This window comes from Sturnira hondurensis, unplaced genomic scaffold (assembly GCF_014824575.4).
Source record: "Sturnira hondurensis isolate 20B ecotype Veracruz unplaced genomic scaffold, ASM1482457v3 Scaffold0017436, whole genome shotgun sequence".
In the NCBI taxonomy this organism is placed as follows: domain Eukaryota; kingdom Metazoa; phylum Chordata; class Mammalia; order Chiroptera; family Phyllostomidae; genus Sturnira; species Sturnira hondurensis.
The window spans coordinates 17094545-17113327 of record NW_028090067.1 but is presented as its reverse complement, the minus strand read 5'-3'; the positions used below and the strand labels follow the sequence as shown (position 1 = coordinate 17113327).

The window sequence follows — 18783 nt, the reverse complement described above, 5'->3', positions numbered from 1 at the left end:
GCATCTGCTGAAAACTAACTGAGCTACCCAGCCAGGGCCTCTTTATTGAATGTCGTATTCATTACTTATTTTATTTATACACACAGAACTTTAGCGCAGAATTAAAATATTTTTTCTCATTTCCTGTGACCCTAAGGCTCCATATATTAAAATTTCTTCTGGATTAAGTTATCATTATAAATATGATTAGAACATAATTAAGCAAAGTAATATAAATATCTTACAATTCTTAATAAATGTTAAACATAGAAAGTAAGTTTTTGCCCTGGCTGGTGGGGCTCAGTGGATTGAGTGCCTGCCTACAAACCAAGGGATCGCTGGTTTGATTCCTGCTCAGGTCACATGTCTGGGTTGCAGGCCAGGTCCCCAGTGCGGGCCGGGCGGGGGGCGGGGCGGGGGGGCGGGGTGTNCGGGGGGGGGGGGGGGGGGGGGGGGGGGGGGGGGGGGGGGGGGGGGGGGGGGGGGGTGCCAGAGACAACCACACATTGATATGTTTCTCCCTCTCTTTCTCCTTTACTTCCTCTTCCTCTAAACATACTGAAATAAAATCTTCACTAAAACAAAGAAAGTAAGTTTTTTATTGGAAATGCATCCTTTAATAAGACAGAGGGAGATTAAGGGGGAAAATGGGTCATGCATTCATGGAAGACTATTACTTGTGGCTATTCTTTTTGTTTCTCTTTCTCTCTTTCTATGGCCGTCAGTGCTGAGAAATTTTGATCATATAATTTAGTAGATGGGAAAGGAAAGAGTTTATTGCAGCAGTGTCACTCAATTCTTTAATCTCCTTCCAAGTTATATGCCCAAAATCCAGTAATTATATCGTTATTTTCAGTGATGTATCAGCAGAAATTCCACGTGGCCCTCCTTCCACTTTGTTGGAAGCAAAGACTTGGAATGATCTTATTTTGCAAATAGATGTGTTAACAAATGATTAGAACCATTTCCTTTTTTTCAAGTTGTCAATGTCAGCAATTCTAATGGTCCCTGAATCTGGCACCTCTGAGATTTCTACTTCCACGTCAAAGTCCATAGTTACAGGGAACTGTTCTACATGACGTGTGGAATGTAGCCTGCCTCTGACTCGGAAAACGAGTGGGGATTGAGTCGGCACACAGGAACCCACCCACGGATCGGTTCTCCCACGGAGAATCGGGCCTGCATTGTACCTAGGCTGCTTTGAGGCTTGCTTTTCGCTAAAACTCCCTCACCCTGGATTGAGGCAGCAAATGTTTACTGTGTATCTTTAAAGCAGCTTCCTAAAGTCTGGGCTAAACTTTCCAAATATGGAGTGTAACCAGTTCAACCACTTTCCCTTTGCATCTGAAACATCCTTCTCTTTGAAGGAATTAGCAACATTCTTTCCTTTGTTATTTGTAAAAGGTAATCACCTACAGCACCGGTGCATAGTAAATGAGGACCATCCTCCCTGTAATATGTCCAGAAAAGCAATAAAAGCCTGTCCAGGCAGGGGTCGGGGCTCTTTCTCACTTAGAGAGTGGCCTTGCCGTCCCTTTTTCTCCACAGGACTTCTGTAGTCTGTGTGAATTTGTTCATCGCAGCCACAACACATGGACCCCATGGGCCGGCGTCCACATCGCATAGTGAGATTTGGGGTACAAGAGAAATATTCTTTTCATTTGTCAGTCATATCAATTTTAGAAAGGAGTATATATGAAAGTTGAAGTCCTGGAAATAGATTTCCTGAAAAGTCTGTGGGTATGTGTCCCCGGCACAGCACAGCTTAAAGGCAGCTGCTTCAGGTTACCTTTTTGCTTTAGGTGCCTCCGAATTCTCAACCTCTTGTATCTATAGTGCAATAAACCAGGACATCAAAGAACCAACCTGAATCCTACCAAGACAGAAGAGAGACACATTGTATCTCACACTTAGGTGGGTTTAATGACTACAAAAGTGCAGACTTGTGACAATGTGACGAGAAAATGTATCTGCAGGACTTAGTATAGGTGGTTCACAGTAAAACTAGCTCAAGAGCAAAATCCTATGCTTTTAAAATTTAAACAAAAGGAATCATTTTCTTAGTGGTTGGAAATTGAGCCATAAGAATAAATTTACTGCTATAATAGATAAAATGAAAAATGGCATTGGTGTCGTTGGCAGGTGGAGTCTGCAGAAAGCAAACCACGTCTGCAGGAAAACCCGACAACGGGAGGAGAATGATATGGACCCTACGAGCCACAGGGATGTAATACAGCGCAGTGGTTCCAGAGCAGTGACTTCCAACTGGGGTGGTTCTCGACGCCCCACGGGAGACATTTGGCAACATCTGGAAATGTCCTGTTGTCACATCACGTAGGAGGAGGTAGATTCTGCGGGCATCTAGCAGGCAGAGTCCACAGTGCTGTTAAACATCTTACATCATGTGGGATAACTCCCCCTCCCACACACACACACAATAACTTACCCAGTCCTACAGTGTCAGTAGGGCCAGGTCAAGTGTCTTAAATTTAATTTTTTTTTAAATTTATTGATTCTAGAGAGAGGGGGAAAGGAGAGAGAGACAGAAACAGGGGCCTTGTCAGAGCAGCTGGGTTGGAGTCCCAGCCATCCCAAGTGCTGCGAGACCCTGGGTTAGCTACCTCCTCTGAGCCTCAGCTCGCCTGCTTTCTTACCGGTAACTTGGAGAGACGATAACCGCTAGTATCTGTTAAGAGCTGCGTGTCAGGCACCACTCTGAGTGGTATTTCATGTGTTCCTTCCAAAATCCCTATTAGGGACAGTTATCTCATTTACAGATGAGGATGAAATACAATAAAAGCTCATAGCACATGACTGCAACACGGTGTGAGCACTCAAGAGCTATCAGTCATTAGTACTTTTTAAAGACTGTTTTTGTTCACAGTGAAATTGGGTGGAAAGTACAGAGTTTCTGTATACCCCTTGCCGCCACACACGCATAGCTTCCCCCACTATCAACACCGTTGTCTCGCTCAGCGAGACTACAAGGACGCACAATCACCAAAGTTCGTGGTTCACGTTGAGGGTCACTTGTTGTACATTCTCTGTGGTGGGAAAATGAGTAATGACATGCACCTGTCATCATGGTACCGTACCAAAGAGTTTTCACTGCCTTAAAAATCCCCTGTGCGCCACCTACTCATCCCTTCCCCCCTCCAACCCCTGGCAAACATTGCTCTTTACACTGTCTCCATAGTTTTGCCTTTTCCAGAATGTCGTGTAGTCGGAATCATACAATAGGTAGCCTTTTCAGATTGGCTCCTTTCGCTTAGCAACAACACATTTAAGGTTTCTCCCTGTCTTTTCATGGCTTAATAACATTTCTTTTTAACTCAAAATAATATTTCATTGTCTGGATAGACCACAGTTTCTTCAGCTGCTGACTGAAGGACACCTTGGTTGCTTCCAGGTTTTGGCAATCATCAGTAAAGCTGCTACGAACATTCATGTGCAGGTTTTGTGTGGACATAAGTTTTCAAATCTCTCAGTAAATAACAAAGAGTGTGATTTCTGGATGGTGTAGTATGCTGAGGTGTGGTTAGGTTTTCAAACAAGGATGAGTTGAGAAAAACATATCTTCATTTTTACTAACAACAGAGGTGGTTACTAATGAAATTCCTAGGTCCTCTGACAGCCCGACTTAATGAGAATCTTTCTCTGTATTTAGGAAAATGTAACAGGTTTCAACCACCATTGGTAGGAAGCAAAGAGATATATCAAGAATGTGAAATGCATACTATATGGGTTCACTTTATAATCAGAAATTCGTCTGCCAGAGGAAGGTAAAAGTTTACTATTTTTGAAGGGCAAAAAATAATGACAGAAATATGTAGTTACATACTATGAAAAGCTTAGGGAGATAAGGAGTTACGAGGTGCTATAAAACAGGGACCTGATCTAGTAGCAAAATGTGACTTACTTTCCCCTGGCAAAATGTGTGTGGAGGGTGGGCTTTGATGGACATACCCTACTTTATAAAGTACTTCTTATTACAGAGAGAGCCCAGCTTAAATTGTTTAGCTTATATGATAAATAGGCAAACCAGCCCCCAAACTCCCTCTGTATCTATGTCCCAGCAGGGGCTTACTCGTTGGCTGAGTCCTACAAGACTCCTTCTTCCCTCTTCTGTCTCTTATATCCCACCCATCAGTGGCTCGTCAGCTCGATTTTCAGTCTGACCTTTTCTCCTCTACTGGTTGCGATTAACCTGCACCCGGCCCTGTCATCATCTCTCACCTGGATTACTGCACCAGCCTCCTGATTAATCTGCCTACTTGTGCTCTAGCTCACTCTCAATTTATTGCCCTTACTGCAGCTGTGGGGGTCCTTTGATTACCGTACCCTGCTTAAACCCTTCTAGAGACGTCTGATTTTCTGAGAGAAAAACAGAAGTCCTTATGACTTCTTTCCTCCGTGCTCTACTCCAACCACATTCTGCCTCCGGGCCTTCGCTCTGTCAGCTGGAGGATAGCTCCCTCACTTGAGATCTCTGCTCCAACGTCACTTGATCAGAGTGGCCTTCAGGACACCCTATGTAACACAATGTCGCCAGCATACTCTGCTCCCCCAAAAGGCCCACAGAAGAGAGCAGGCACACCGCTTTCTTTTTTTCTTTAGTTATCAACCCTGGCACAAACATTAGCCTACCTCCCCCGCTGGAGTGAACTCCATGGTGCACTAACTCGTCTGTTCCCTGCTTTGCCCCAGTTCCTAGCACAGTGTCTGGCCCTTCAAGCATCTGATGACTGATTGATTACTCGTGTTGATACAAGAAACGTCCAAACTTGTAAGAATTTTTTTAACAATTTTTTAAAGATTTTATTTATTTATCTTTAGAGGGGAAGGGAAGGAGAGAGGGAGAGAAACATCAATGTATGGTTGCCTTTCGTGCGTCCCCTGCTGGGAGTTGGCCTGCAGGGAACTGGCCTGCAACCCAGGCATGTGCCCTGACTGGGAATCGAACCACGATCGTCTGATTCGCAGGCCCGAGCTCAATCCACTGAGCTACACCAGCCAGGGTTGTAAGAATTTTTATGCATTTATTTGAGCCAAACTGACAATTGCCAGGAAGCCAAACCTCAACGTACTGAGAAATGCTGTGAAAAAGCTTTCCCTCTTATTTTATGCATTACGACCAAAAGAGGAGGCAGAAAGGGGTTGGGAGAACTCTACTGGTGACAGATTAGGCAGGCCAGAGAAAGGAAAGCGGGAAACAGGACTGGATAGACACAAACTCCTTTTACACTGGTGGGTACCGAAGACCGTTAACAGTCAACAATTAGCATGATAATAACAACGAGGGGATTTGTAGTCTGAGTAGTAAGGCTGCCAGGCAGGCCTCCCCTGAGCTCGTCAGGGTTAGTCTGTGGCCTCTTTTCTTCCCCGCTCCTCTGCGTCTATGGCCCAAGAGACACCCAGAGGGCTTGTCAGGAAGCTCCTTTCCTTATGCTATTCTTGTGCTAATTTTGGAAACACAGCTGAGTAAGAGACACCAGTCAGCCCTCATAATAAGGGACCGCAAGTCTCCCCTCTTCCATCCAACTGCAGAAATAAATGAGATGTTGGATGAGCTGCTCTCTTAAGGTCCTAACAGCTGGACAATTCTGTACCTCTCTCTGGCCAAGTTTGTGAGACTTCAAAGTGCAGTTCGAGGGAGAAGGAAGCAGGCAGGCAGAAGGGAAGTCAGCTTAGAAGGAATTGAGGACGCGGCCTAGACTGATTAAAAACGTGACTTCATGCCTTCACCTTTTTTGTGTGTTTAAAGACCACCTTTTTAACCTCTCCTCTCCGGAGAGCGCTAAAAGCACGGCATGGGCCGCCTGGAGCAGCACCGAGTAACGGCTTAATGGCGGCCGAGGGGCCTTCCCGAGTCGGCTCCATTCAAAGGCGGTCAAGGGACCCGGGCGGCTCCTTAAAGAGGGGCTCCACCTACATTTTAGGTTTTTGTTAGTCAACTGTGCTCGGCCGGGGGCAGTGTAAATATTCTGTTGGCAACAAGCACCTGAGTGTGAACTAAACGCAGCACAGTGCTTTAACCCAGCCGGACGTTGCTGCCAGANACGTGACTTCATGCCTTCACCTTTTTTGTGTGTTTAAAGATCACCTTTTTAACCTCTCCTCTCCGGAGAGCGCTAAGAGCACGGCATGGGCCGCCTGGAGCAGCGCCAAGTAACGACTTAATGGCGGCCGAAGGGCCTTCCCGAGTCGGCGGCGGTCAAGGGACCCGGGCGGCTCCTTAAAGAGGGGCTCCACCTACATTTTAGGTTTTTGTTAGTCAACTGTGCTCGGCCGGGGGCAGTGTAAATATTCTGTTGGCAACAAGCACCTGAGTGTGAACTAAACGCAGCACAGTGCTTTAACCCAGCCGGACGTTGCTGCCAGACCGGCTCGGAGAAAGAAAACGGACCAGGCGCACCCATCATGGCTGCCGGCGACAGCACAGCGAGAGGCAACCGAAAGGAAATGGCGCCGGGGCGCGCGGCCAGTCTCGGCAGGCCTAGGGCTGCGGGGCAGAGAGCATGCGGAGCCACAGCGAGGGACTCTGAAGACCTTCCAGGGCCTTTGGCACCTGGACACCCTCCATATCAACGACTGCAATATGGAGGGCTCTCATTGTCTCTGCAAAGCAACTTGTACCAGCAGACCCGGGTTCCGTCCCGCGGTCGAACCCGGCAAAATCCTCTATTCTTCAAACAGAATGCCTTACGCACACTGCGCATCTTCGCAACAGTGGGCCGGCTAACGACGCAAAGAATGTTACGTCGCTCCAGAGACTATTCCCCCGCCCCCACCCCACATTCCAGATTAGGTGGCGCGAGATCTTTACGCCCGCTGCGTACTTTGTTTCCCTTCTACTGAGCGTAAAATGCATCCATTTTCGCAACTAACGTAAAATGCTTCTAAGAATAGCCGTAGTGCTCCGCGAAGCCTTGGGCCTATTTCGACACGCTGTTTACGTATCGTCTACGACGTACGTAGCGTTAAGTTGGAGCAGTCTCAGCACCGGCCGCCATTTTGTGCAGTCGCCGGGAAGGAAGGAGACGCCTAAGCCGCGGCACTGCCGGGTTTGAGCGTAGCCAAACCTACCCACTGATTTTTATAATCCCGATTCTCTGTGTTTTGCTCCCGTCTCCGACGAGAGAGGCGGCGACGGTGGCGTCTGCGACGGGAGACAGCGCGTCGGAGCGAGAGAGCGCCGCGCCTGCCGCCGCCCCAACAGCGGAGGCGCCGCCGCCATCGGTCGTCACCAGACCGGAGCCGCAGGCCCTCCCGAGCCCGGCCATCCGTGCCCCGCTCCCAGATCTCTATCCGTTTGGGACCATGCGCGGAGGCGGCTTTGGGGACCGGGACCGGGATCGTGACCGTGGAGGGTAAGGGGGGAGGAGAGGAAAGGCCCTGGGAGTGCGTGAGGGGGAGGGGAGGTTTCCTGAGGAGACTACAGTCCCGGGGCAAGCGGGAGTCTCTGAGCGGACCCGCGAGGACGCTCCGGACTTTGGGAAGGGAAGCGAGCCGGGGCATAAAAAGCGATTTAGTGCAGGCCCCTCTGGGTGGGCCTGGGCCTCTGGGTGGGCCTGGGCCCCGGGCCCCCTGATGATCTGGTGGGGGGGGTGGCCTGGCGGCGTCCCAACTCCTCTCGGACGGCGGTCGTGGCGCGGCCCGCGCCTGGCCTCCCGGCTCTCGAGCCCGGCCGATTTGGGCAAGTCACTGGGTCTCTCCGGGCCTCAACGTTCATCTGTGAAACACGGATGTTCTTGTTGAGAGTGGAATGAGATCTCGGAGTTCAGCCTCGGAAAATCTTAACGCGAAATGGCTTCCCTTGGGTTATCTGTCGCCCGAGATCGCTTAACGGAACTGGAAACCTCGTTTGAAACTAGAAGCTAAAAGACCTGGCTTTTAGTTTTTAAAATGTTTTACAGTCACCATTATTTGTAGTTAATAATTGGAAGGACGCACTTTGGGATATAAAGCAATGGAACTGCCATCTAAATGGCTGTGTTTGAGAAGGGAGGGGTTTTTTGTTATTGTTTGGTCGTTTCAATTTTTTTCCCCTCCCACGTTTCGCTCTTATTTTCAATAACTGGACTGGAACATTAACTTCTCCGCCTGGCTAGAAAGTTTTTGGTGTAGTAACGCCGCGGTTACAGGGTTGGAAGTTAACAGGTTTAAAACTAAAAATCCAGATACTGAAATTCAAACCTTAACGTCGAGTAAACGAAAAAGTTGCTTAAAAATCCATTCTCATTCTGAGTGATGCTGTTTCTTTTTTGCAATAAAAGTGACTTTGCATTGTTCTCGAGAATTGAGAGACTTCATGTAATTGTCCAAAGTAGGTGTTTTGTTAATGTTTTCTCCAAACTTCCCTTTTGTGGATCAGCTACACAATCACATGTACTACTAGTCACAAGCACCTCATTTATCACTTAATTCACAAAATAAAAAAGGGTTATTTTGATTTCTATCTTGTTAGGGAGGAAAATATTTTGTCTTAGTGTTAAGTTTGGAGGACTAGAAATGGTCTGTTTGCTTAGTGTTCACAGCTCAATTTAGAAGTGAATTTCAGTACAACCACTTAGGAGAAAGAATATTACCTTCTAAAGTTGAAAGTGGGGCAGTAATTTCTTCCTTAAGCTTTATACCCCAAACTCTAAGGCCTAGAGAAATCCGTGTACGCGTGCTTCAGCTTCATGTACAAAAATACTTGTACCAGCATCATTTACGACTACTGGAAACAGTTCAAGTGGCTGGATAAGTTGGTGGGTATGCATGCAGTAGAATACAACAGTAGAAACAAGTCGTGGTAGGCTAACGTGTATAGAACACTTTAAATGAGCAGCGTGGTATTCTAGGGTAATTAGTGTACTTGCATCTTCAAAGGGTATGTGAATGTGCTAAAGAATTCTGCTAGAGTTAGAAGGTTTCTTGAATATTTAAATCAGCGTTAATTGAAAAGACAACATGTTTGTAAAGAACCCCGTGTTTTACATATCATCAGTGTAGAATGATATATCTTGGATAATTAGCCAAGGCATTAGGGAGAAAGGAAAAACATTCCTTTAAAAAAAGAAAGTAGGGGCTACTTTTTCATAAAAGAAGCCTTACTTAGAATCCCTGGCTTGATAGCTCAGTTAGAGCCTTGTCTCCATCCCCGGTGTTGGGGGGGTTCACAACCCGCAAGTGCTTCAATAAGTGGAGAAGCACATCAGTGTTTCTTCCACTCTCCCCCCTTTAAAATCAATGATCTCTAAAAAGGGTAGCATTGGAATGTAGCAGCAACATTGAAATGACACCTAGGAACCACATAAATTTATATAAACTAGACTATTTAAAAATCGGTCTTTGGTCATTGTTACTTTCTTACAAAACTGCCTAGAGACTTGGCTTTTCTATTATCTAAAAACCCTGTTTTGGTTCCTGATTTCTCTTCCCAGTCCAGCAGTGTTCTAAATGAAGTGGACTCAGTTCTGCCTGTGGAATGCAGGTACTCGGTGGCCCTGAGACAATTTTCCTGCCATCAGGCTTTGTTTGTATTTGAAGAAATGTTTAGCTGAGTCTTTAAGCCAGAGTTTTAAGAATGGTTGAAATCTAGGAAATTGAGGACCTTTAAAATAGTACAAGCTACTGCCTGTCAATTATAAAGTGGAACCATCTGCAAGACGATGTGATGAGTGGGTTGGAATAGAAAAGGGAAATTAAATTCAGTATAGTGTTTTCAGGAGTGAAGTGGGATGAAAACATGCTGTAGACCATCTTAGCGTTAGAATTCCTCTAGGAAAAGTAAAACGTCTCAAATTCTGCTAGGGACCATATTTGTATTCCAAGTGAACTCGTCTATTGTGGAAGTTAGATAAAAAAAATGGTTTTAAATCTGAATTTTAAAAACCTTATATAAGTGTTTTGGGGAGTAAATTTATAGTTCAGTTAATAGTACTGCTTGCTTGGGAACAAAAATGTAAATTAAAGGTGGAGATGAATAGGAAGAAAAGGTCATAAATCTTTGTTTTGGCTATCATTAGCATAAACTAAGGTAAAGACCAACCTAGCAGTTTGTGTCTTTTCTTGAGTCCTAGAAGGCTTGTTTGTTTTTTTGATTTGTTTTTAAAGCACATTAGTAGAAGGATTGCTCTTCACTGTATTAAGAGGGTAAAGGGTCTAAGAACCTATGCCAGTTATGGGGCAGCTTGCTACGAGGGTGTTTTTCCACCTGTTGCAGTCTTGCCCTTAATTTAAGCTTAAACTAATGTTTTCCATTACCTACATGTCCGAATATTACACAAGGATACAGGCTGCTGTTTTTATTCACATTAGTATTTTGACCACTTAAAACAGTACTTGTATGGTTGATACCGGTCACTATTGTTTGAATGCTGCCTGGTACTGAATGCTTACTATAACAGATGCTGTTTTAAGCACTTCACACATAGTCACTTCATCTTTGCAGCAACTTCTGAGATAGGTGGTAGTATTTTTTCTGCTTTGCATGAGAAAATAAGGTGCAGAGGAGTTAAATAATTTGCCCAAAATCATACTGTAAGTGGCAGAATTAAAATTCAAACTTTTTTAAAGACTCCAGAATATGGTTGTAATCCTCATGATATATTTCTCTAAATGTAAGAATTAAGATTTTTTTCTCCTGTTGTAACCATACCCTTAATGATAATGTTGGATGGTAGAGGAAGGTGTGTGAACTTCTCCATACCTTCAAATAAGAGAAATAAAACACTCTTTGAAGAGGGCTGACAGAATCCTGAAAGTCCTGTTCTTTGTATGTTTTTACGGCACCTAAGGTATATTTCTTTAAACACACTAATAGCTAAACTTTTGATGTTTATAGATTTGGAGCAAGAGGTGGTGGTGGCCTTACCCCCAAGAAATTTGGTAATCCTGGGGAGCGTTTACGTAAAAAGAAGTGGGATTTGAGTGAGCTCCCCAAGTTTGAGAAGAACTTCTATGTGGAGCACCCAGAAGTGGCCCGGCTGACTCCAGTGAGTCGGGGAGTGGGGTGGGTTCGCTGGTTTTCGTACACAAGTAGACACAGCAGCCGGAACTGACACGCACTGCTGTTGCTGTTACATACTTCACTCTAGTGCAGCGGAGCTTTCCTTCAGTTCTTCCTTAAACTGCTAGTACTCATAAGAGGCACCAGTTTAAGTATGTACCAAGAGATGGCTTGTTCTTATTTGTTGGTTATGCCTCCAACCAACTTGTCATATATGGTTTTAACTGTATATGAGGTAATATTTTTTCATCTGTGAAGTTAAATTTAAAATATCAGTGTTAATGAACTCCAGGGTTTTTTGTAGCCTCAGTATGATTGCTTCGGACTTTACCCATTGTGGTTACTTGTTTAGAAAAGAGGACTTGGTCCCAAGTTCTGCCTTTTTTCTCTTATTTCTGACCTCCAGCAAGCCACTTAACATTTCTGAGTATCTGTTATCATATTATTTGGAAAATGGAACTCTTATCACCTGTTTATTGACACAAAATTGGGAGGCTCCTCACGTTTTCCCTTTTAATTTTGAATTAGGTCATTATTCAACTGGATTGCTACATAAGGTTTTATACGTTTAAAATAAATTGTTTACTAATTTATCTTGCTTCATTTTCTTCTATAGTACGAGGTTGAGGAATTGCGCCGGAAGAAGGAGATTACAGTGAGAGGGGGAGATGTGTGTCCTAAACCCGTGTTTGCCTTCCATCATGCCAACTTCCCTCGTGAGTGTCCTCGCCAGGGTCTTAATTGTTAGTTTGGGTTGAATGGTAAATATGGGTAATCGGTTATTTAAAAATCGTGAACCGTACTTAGAATTTTGTTGAAACCCCAAGGAGAATACTTTTCACAGAGGTAATTCTGTTATGTAAATTGTTTTATTTTTAAAAACCTACTCAAGGCTAGAAATAAATAGTTGCATAAGAGATTTTTTTTTATGCTCATCTGTTTTCTGGTTTGGGTTTTGTTTGGTTGGTTGGTTGGGTTTTTTTAAGTTTCATCTTCCCCTAGGGGTTTGCCTCGGCTCGGCAGAATGGAATTGGTTTCTAGCTGGATGTAATTTGAATTTGTCAAACAATATGTGACTACCACATGCCAGTGCCCTTTGAGATACTTTTCTCCCAGTGGTTTTAAGTATTTGAGGGGGAAGGTAAGTGGCTGCAACAGCAGCCCTCTGAGAGGTGGTAGTTAGCAGGTCAGAGATAGAGTAACTAAAAAAAAATATGCACCTCATGGAGCAAAGTAAAGCTGGGTAAATCTGGCCAAAAACTTAACAGTTTTTAAAATAATTCTTTTGGCTCTGGCCGATGTAGCCCAGTGGACTGAGTGCTGGCCTACAAACAAAAGGGTCACTGGTTCAATTCCCAGTCAGGGCACATGCCTGAGTTGTGGGCCAGGTCCCCAGTTAGGGAATTTGCAAGAAGCAACCACCCAATGATGTTTCTCTCCTTCTCTTTCTACCGCCTTTCTCTTCTGCCTAAAAATAAAATAAAATCTTTTAAAAGAAATAATTCTTTTGGCTATGTTTTAAGTTTTACTTAAAAGCAGTAACATTATCCTCTTACAGAATATGTAATGGATGTGTTAATGGATCAGCACTTCACAGAACCAACTCCGATCCAGTGCCAGGGATTTCCATTGGCCCTTAGTGGCCGGGATATGGTGGGCATTGCTCAGACTGGCTCTGGGAAGACGTTAGCGGTATGTACCAGCATGGGGAGATTTTTAACATTGTGGTGACTGACTTTGCTCTTCTAATTATTCCATATATGAGATATTTCTCAGTTCTTTATAAGATATAATTCATAGAGTATAGGTAATATTTTAGGTTTTCTAGCTATATGAAATAGTTGTAAGCATTTTGTGTTTAAATTTATAATTGTACATATTTGTCACAGTTGTGAGTACTGGTTTCATTTTTCTAGTTAGGCATTATTAATTACTGTGATAATTTAGAACAGCTCAGATAATGGCTTGATTTTCTTATAAGACTGTCATTCTTTCTCCCCCTAGTATTTGCTGCCTGCAATTGTTCATATTAACCACCAGCCATACTTGGAAAGAGGAGATGGTCCAATCGTAAGTGTGTTTCAGTTTGCTTGTAATTCTGGAATAGCTGCAAGTTAATGATTTTGTGTTTTATGCATTGTGCTTTGCATGCTTTCTCACATTTCATTCTCAGCCCTGTCCTCCATAATCTGGAAGTGATACTACCCCCATCTTACTGGTGAATTTTAGACAGTACAATTAAATAACCTGACCAAGATCATACAGCTCCTAAATAACTGAGCTCTAATTTGAATCAATACTACTCTTAGCTGCTGTGCGTTTATTTAAGAGCATTTAATTGCTCAGTGATTCTGTGAGGGATACAAAAGGTATGAATGACGTGAGGTCCTTGCTCTGTGGATTTAAGTCAGGTTTAGGGTGTGTATTTGTGGTTAAGTAATAATTTCACGAATGTTTATGGGGCAACTTGATTTTCTGTTTTGATTTTTACTTGTGGTGTTTTCCTGTAAGATTTGAGTAGTGGACTTTAAACATTTTGAATGGACATTTGTATCTGTTTTATTCAAAATTCAGCTTGCACTTGCTGAATTTTATATATTACTATAGTATGTCTCAATATCCACAAAGAGAAATAATGCATTGCTTTCCATTGTGTAATGTGTAACATATTCCCATGTGACTGAGTTAGCTTTATCATGTTAGCTAGTATCTGATAAATCAGTACAGAGAGCAAGATTTATTGTTAGCAGTGTGTATGATACTTCATTAGTATCCTAGCTTTGTGTCATTTTGGCCAACTAGTCATTGCATATAAATTCTTGTTTTTGCCTTGTGTCTGGCTGAGAGCTTAAACTAGAAGTCAGAAAAGTGTGCACGCTACTATTTTCTTACTAAAACTTAATCCATACTTTTGTTGTAGGAATATATATATATATATATATATTTAAAGATTTATTTATTTATCTTAGAGGGGAAGGGAAGAAAAGAGGGGGGGGGGAGAGAAATATCAATGTATGGTTGCCTCTCATTCGTCCCCTGCCGGGAACCAGGAACTGGCCTGTAACCCAGGCATGTGCCCTAACTGGGAATCGAACCGCGATCGTGTGGTTCGCAGGCCCACGCTCAATCCACCGAGCTACACCAGCCAGGGCGTAGGAATATATTTTTAAGGTTTTATTTATTTATTTTTAGAGAGAGGGGAAGGGAGGGAGAAAGAGAAACATCAATGTGTGGTTGCCTCTTGTACACCCCCAACTGGGGGCCTGGCCTGCAACCCAGGCATGTGCCCTAACTGGGAATAGAACTAGGGATCCTTTGATTTGCAGGCTGGTACTCAGTCCACAGAGCCACACCAGCCAGGGCTGTTGCAGGAATATTTTAAAGCCAGTTGTTTATTTTGTGAGAGTTCTTTAGTTAAAACTAAGTAATAAAATTTATACATCTATCTCTGCCTTCCCAACTTCCCTACCCATTACATACTTTGAAAGTATCAAATTAGATGGTAGAAAAAAGAATTAGATGGCCTTTTGTACTTGTTTTTTTTTTTAACTTGGGTTATGTGTCTTGCGTGTTTGTTTCAGTGCCTAGTTCTAGCTCCCACTAGAGAGCTTGCCCAGCAGGTACAGCAGGTGGCTGATGACTATGGCAAATGTTCGAGATTGAAGAGTACTTGCATTTATGGGGGTGCTCCTAAAGGGCCCCAGATTCGAGACTTGGAACGAGGTAATTTTTACAAAATTAGCATGCAAGAATTAATTTATCTCATTTTGCCAATTTCTGTGAATGATATGGAATGGGGGGGGAATAGTAGGTTCTTGTGGAGAAAAACTCGTTATTTCAGCAGCGTAAAAATTTCTCAGGCATGGTTAAAATACTATTTTGGGAAAGTTCAATATGGCTAGATACTTATACTTTGTGAATTTTGGGTAATTATGAATAAATTCTCCTCAATATCATGCTCTTCCAAATATTGAGTCAGAATGTGGCTTGTTTTTTATGGCATTTAGTACAACCACTAGAGCTGATGCTTCTTGGTATAATGAGGCTTGGTCAGTGGATAAAGATTCTTAGTTGCTGGATCTTTGGTCTTGTTTTACAGGTGTTGAGATCTGTATAGCTACTCCTGGACGCCTGATAGATTTCCTGGAGTCGGGAAAGACAAATCTTCGCCGATGTACTTACCTTGTATTGGATGAGGCTGACAGAATGCTTGATATGGGTTTTGAACCCCAGATCCGTAAAATTGTTGACCAAATTAGGGTGTGTAAAGCTGGTAATATGCTCTGTTTATGCCCTTCGCCTGTTGCGGTTTCTTAGCCTAAAAGAAAGCCTTTCCTTTCTTTCCAGCCTGATAGGCAGACATTGATGTGGAGTGCAACCTGGCCAAAAGAAGTGAGACAGCTTGCAGAGGACTTCCTTCATGACTACACCCAGATCAATGTGGGCAATCTGGAGTTGAGTGCCAACCACAACATCCTCCAGATTGTGGATGTCTGCATGGAAAGTGAAAAAGACCACAAGTATGAGTGATTTCACTGTTCTGATAATGTCGATAAACCTTTCCTTAATAATCCTCCATAATTAAAGCATTGGAGAAACTAATTTTTATGAGGTCTGAAAACACTAGAAGTGTTGCTAGCTTTCCAACAATTTATCCTTTGTGTCGCTTACCAGAAAATTGTGGTTAAAGGCAAAGGATTCTGGATCCTTGAATTTGACCCCCAGCTCTGATCATCATGATCAGCTATATAGAAAGTAACAAGAAAAGAAAGTGCTGTGGCTTTAGGGGGCCAATAGGACAGGCATAGCTTCTACATAATGTGTAGGGAGGTCTCCTCTGAATGACTGCATTGTTGTTGGTCTTGTTTTTAGGTTGATTCAACTCATGGAGGAAATAATGGCTGAAAAGGAAAATAAGACAATAATATTCGTAGAGACAAAGAGACGCTGTGATGACCTCACTCGGAGGATGCGCAGGGATGGGTGAGTGCAGCCCCAGGGTAACTGATTAGCTAGCACCAGGTTTTTGGGTCAGTAGGGATTTCTAAATTGGTGTTGTGAATGTTGTGTAATCTTTTAATAATGCCTTTGCTCTTTAAATGGACACACACATCTATTTGTTCATCTGTAACCTTCACAATTTCATATAGCTACACTTTTTTTTAAGATTCTAAAATATCGGTCATTTTTCTTCTTGACAGTTGGCCAGCTATGTGTATTCATGGAGACAAGAGTCAACCAGAAAGAGATTGGGTACTTAATGGTGAGTTCAAAACTAAGTATTGTTCATACTCTATTTCAGGGATTGACAGACTTTCTGTAAATGGACCAGGTGGTAAATATTTTGGGCTTTGGAAGGGTGTATGGGGACTTGAGTCACAGCTGTTCAGTCCTGCTGTTGTAGCCCTGAAACGGTCATGAACAGTGTGTAGAGAAAGGGTGCGGCTGTGTTCCCCACAAGTGTTGATTTGCAAAAATAGGCATTGTGCCACATTTGACCTGAAGGCTAGAGTAAATGCCCCTACCTGGGGCATTTTTGGCATGTCTTCACTGTCCTTTAAGGTCAGTAAGGCTGGCTCTTCACACTTTTTCACAGCCTATGTCACCCTTCCAGTAATTTTCCAGGTGGGTGTGCCACAAGAATTTTTAAAACCCGATACCTGACTAGTCATGGACACTGACCTCTTTTCCCTTAGATTGTCCCCCCAAAATGACAGGCAGCACAACAAAGCTGTCCTGTGTGAGTGAATCAAAATTTTTTTTTGGTCAGGTAGACAAAATATATATGTTTTTGGTATTTAGTTATATGTGCCGTGGGATGAAAAAGGTTGAAAATTGCTGCTTCCTTTATGTAATAAGTTCTTGTCTTTATAGATAAGCTCACCAGCCTAGAAACTTCCCAAACCTTACACTTTTGGGATTTTTATGGAGGTTTTATTATGTAGGCATGATTGGTCTCCAGCCCCTGTTCCCTTCTCTGAGGCGGGGGGTGGGGCTGAAAGTTTCCAAGCTTCTAATCATGGCCTGATTGGGGGGGGGGATGATCAATCCCCATCCAGGAGCCCACAAAGTTTTGCCTCATCAGAACAAAATAGATTTCTGTTGTCCAGGAAATCTGAGGGATTGAGGAACTCAGTGAGGAACCTGGGTCAAAGACTAAGTATCAGAATAAAATATTCTCCTAGCATTCTGGTTTACAGTGTTTTCAGAATTCTGTTTCAGGAACTGGGCAGAGACCAATTTTATTATTATTATTATTATTATTATTATTATTATTATCATTACTACTACTCTACAGAGGAAACTGGTTTTTTCCTTTCTTTCACATCTTTTAAACGTATGTCCCCTGCCATCCAACTTGATTTTGTTTCATTTGGGAGGTAACTTTGGTGTCATAATTTAAGGGGGGATTTTAGCTTACATAATTTTGTTACCAGTTGAGCCATTTTAGTGGTGTTTCATTATTAGAGGTAACTTCAGTTGCCCTCTGCTAAATGAAAATGTAATGAAGATTTTCAAAAGAATTACTGTTTTCCTTACATTTAAAAGACCCTTGCATGATCTGCTGCCTTAACTTGAAATTATGCTGTGGTATGGTAAAGGTTGTATATAGATAGGGATGTTCATTTGGTCATACTATTTAAGGCATATCACTTAGCCTTGAATGTGTGGCTTGGCTTTCATAGTATCATTCTTGTTTTGCAGAGTTCCGTTCTGGAAAGGCTCCCATCCTCATTGCCACAGACGTAGCCTCCCGTGGGCTAGGTTTGTATAGATAGGTGTCTCTGTCGATGGTATATGTATCTTTTGGTTTAAAGATTTGTCATTTTAAATTAGAGTTGTATATATGTGTGTTTAGATAAATACTTAAAAAAGAATATGAAGTGTTTCCCCCCCTTTTTTCTTTTTAACCCCCTTCCCTCCATTTTATTTTCTTTTGTTTTCAAAGTCTCTTCCTGCTCCTAACAGGCTTTGGTCTGCAGCAAGGCCTGGGCATGTCTATTCCAGCAGTTAGAGGGAGAGGAGACATTCATCTGAGCAGCTCGATTTCCTCCTAGTTTTATTTTGTTACCTGGCTGGAGAGAATGAACCTGGTTGAACCTAGCTGTTAGAAGCTGGGGTTTTTGGTTTTTGGTTTTTGGTTTTTGTGAGGTTGGTTTGTTTGGTTTGGTGGGTACCCCCCCCAGTTCTTTTTTTTCTTATACCAGTCTGTCTGCTAGGTATATGTGGAGGTCCAGTTCTATGAATGCTAACACAATATATTCTTGGGGTGTAGTAAGTCTGTAGACGTGCCATCATTTGACGATTGAATCTGCATTACCCAACTTGATTTACTGAAGTAAAATGATCGTCGGTACTCAGTTGTCCCCTTACCCGTACGCATCGGTAGAATGCTGTCATCCAGTTTAAGAACTGAATTTGAGGCTAGTGTTTTTCTGGAGTTTTTGACTCATTTGATTTAATATATACAAAGATATTTTGTGGTACTTTAGCCTATTCTGAGCTTAAATGGGTAACTCAAAACTTTCATGTTAAAAAAAAAAGATAAGATTACTTCTGTCACAAAAATATCTTTAAACTATTGACAGGTATTTAATTTCTTGCCCAGTGAGGTGAGAAGTACCATACTCCTTTATAATATTAACATAAAGAGAACAACTATGCAAACTGGAATACAAAAGTCACGAAGACTTGATTGATACGTTGCACTCATCATTCCCTCCTTCAGAGGTGGTGACCTGCAGCCATGACTGAAAACTGTCTCTGCCCTCTGAGGTCATGTCTGGAACTGTGCCTTTAGAACTTGG

At 42.9% G+C, this 18783-nt stretch overlaps 1 protein-coding gene across 1 annotated transcript in view; it reads left to right on the top strand.

Annotated features, from left to right (window-relative positions):
- The first annotated feature begins 6965 nt into the window (after positions 1-6965).
- Positions 6966-18783, top strand: part of DDX17 (DEAD-box helicase 17) — a 19125-nt gene continuing 7307 nt past the window's right edge. The window contains exons 1-11 of the mRNA XM_037068103.1: positions 6966-7349; positions 10811-10961; positions 11592-11691; positions 12534-12667; positions 12980-13045; positions 14557-14698; positions 15075-15235; positions 15323-15495; positions 15848-15958; positions 16177-16238; positions 17681-17740. Coding sequence (XP_036923998.1) covers positions 7300-7349; positions 10811-10961; positions 11592-11691; positions 12534-12667; positions 12980-13045; positions 14557-14698; positions 15075-15235; positions 15323-15495; positions 15848-15958; positions 16177-16238; positions 17681-17740 — 1210 coding nt within the window. The 5' untranslated portion in view covers positions 6966-7299. The remainder of the gene's footprint in view (positions 7350-10810; positions 10962-11591; positions 11692-12533; positions 12668-12979; positions 13046-14556; positions 14699-15074; positions 15236-15322; positions 15496-15847; positions 15959-16176; positions 16239-17680; positions 17741-18783) is intronic.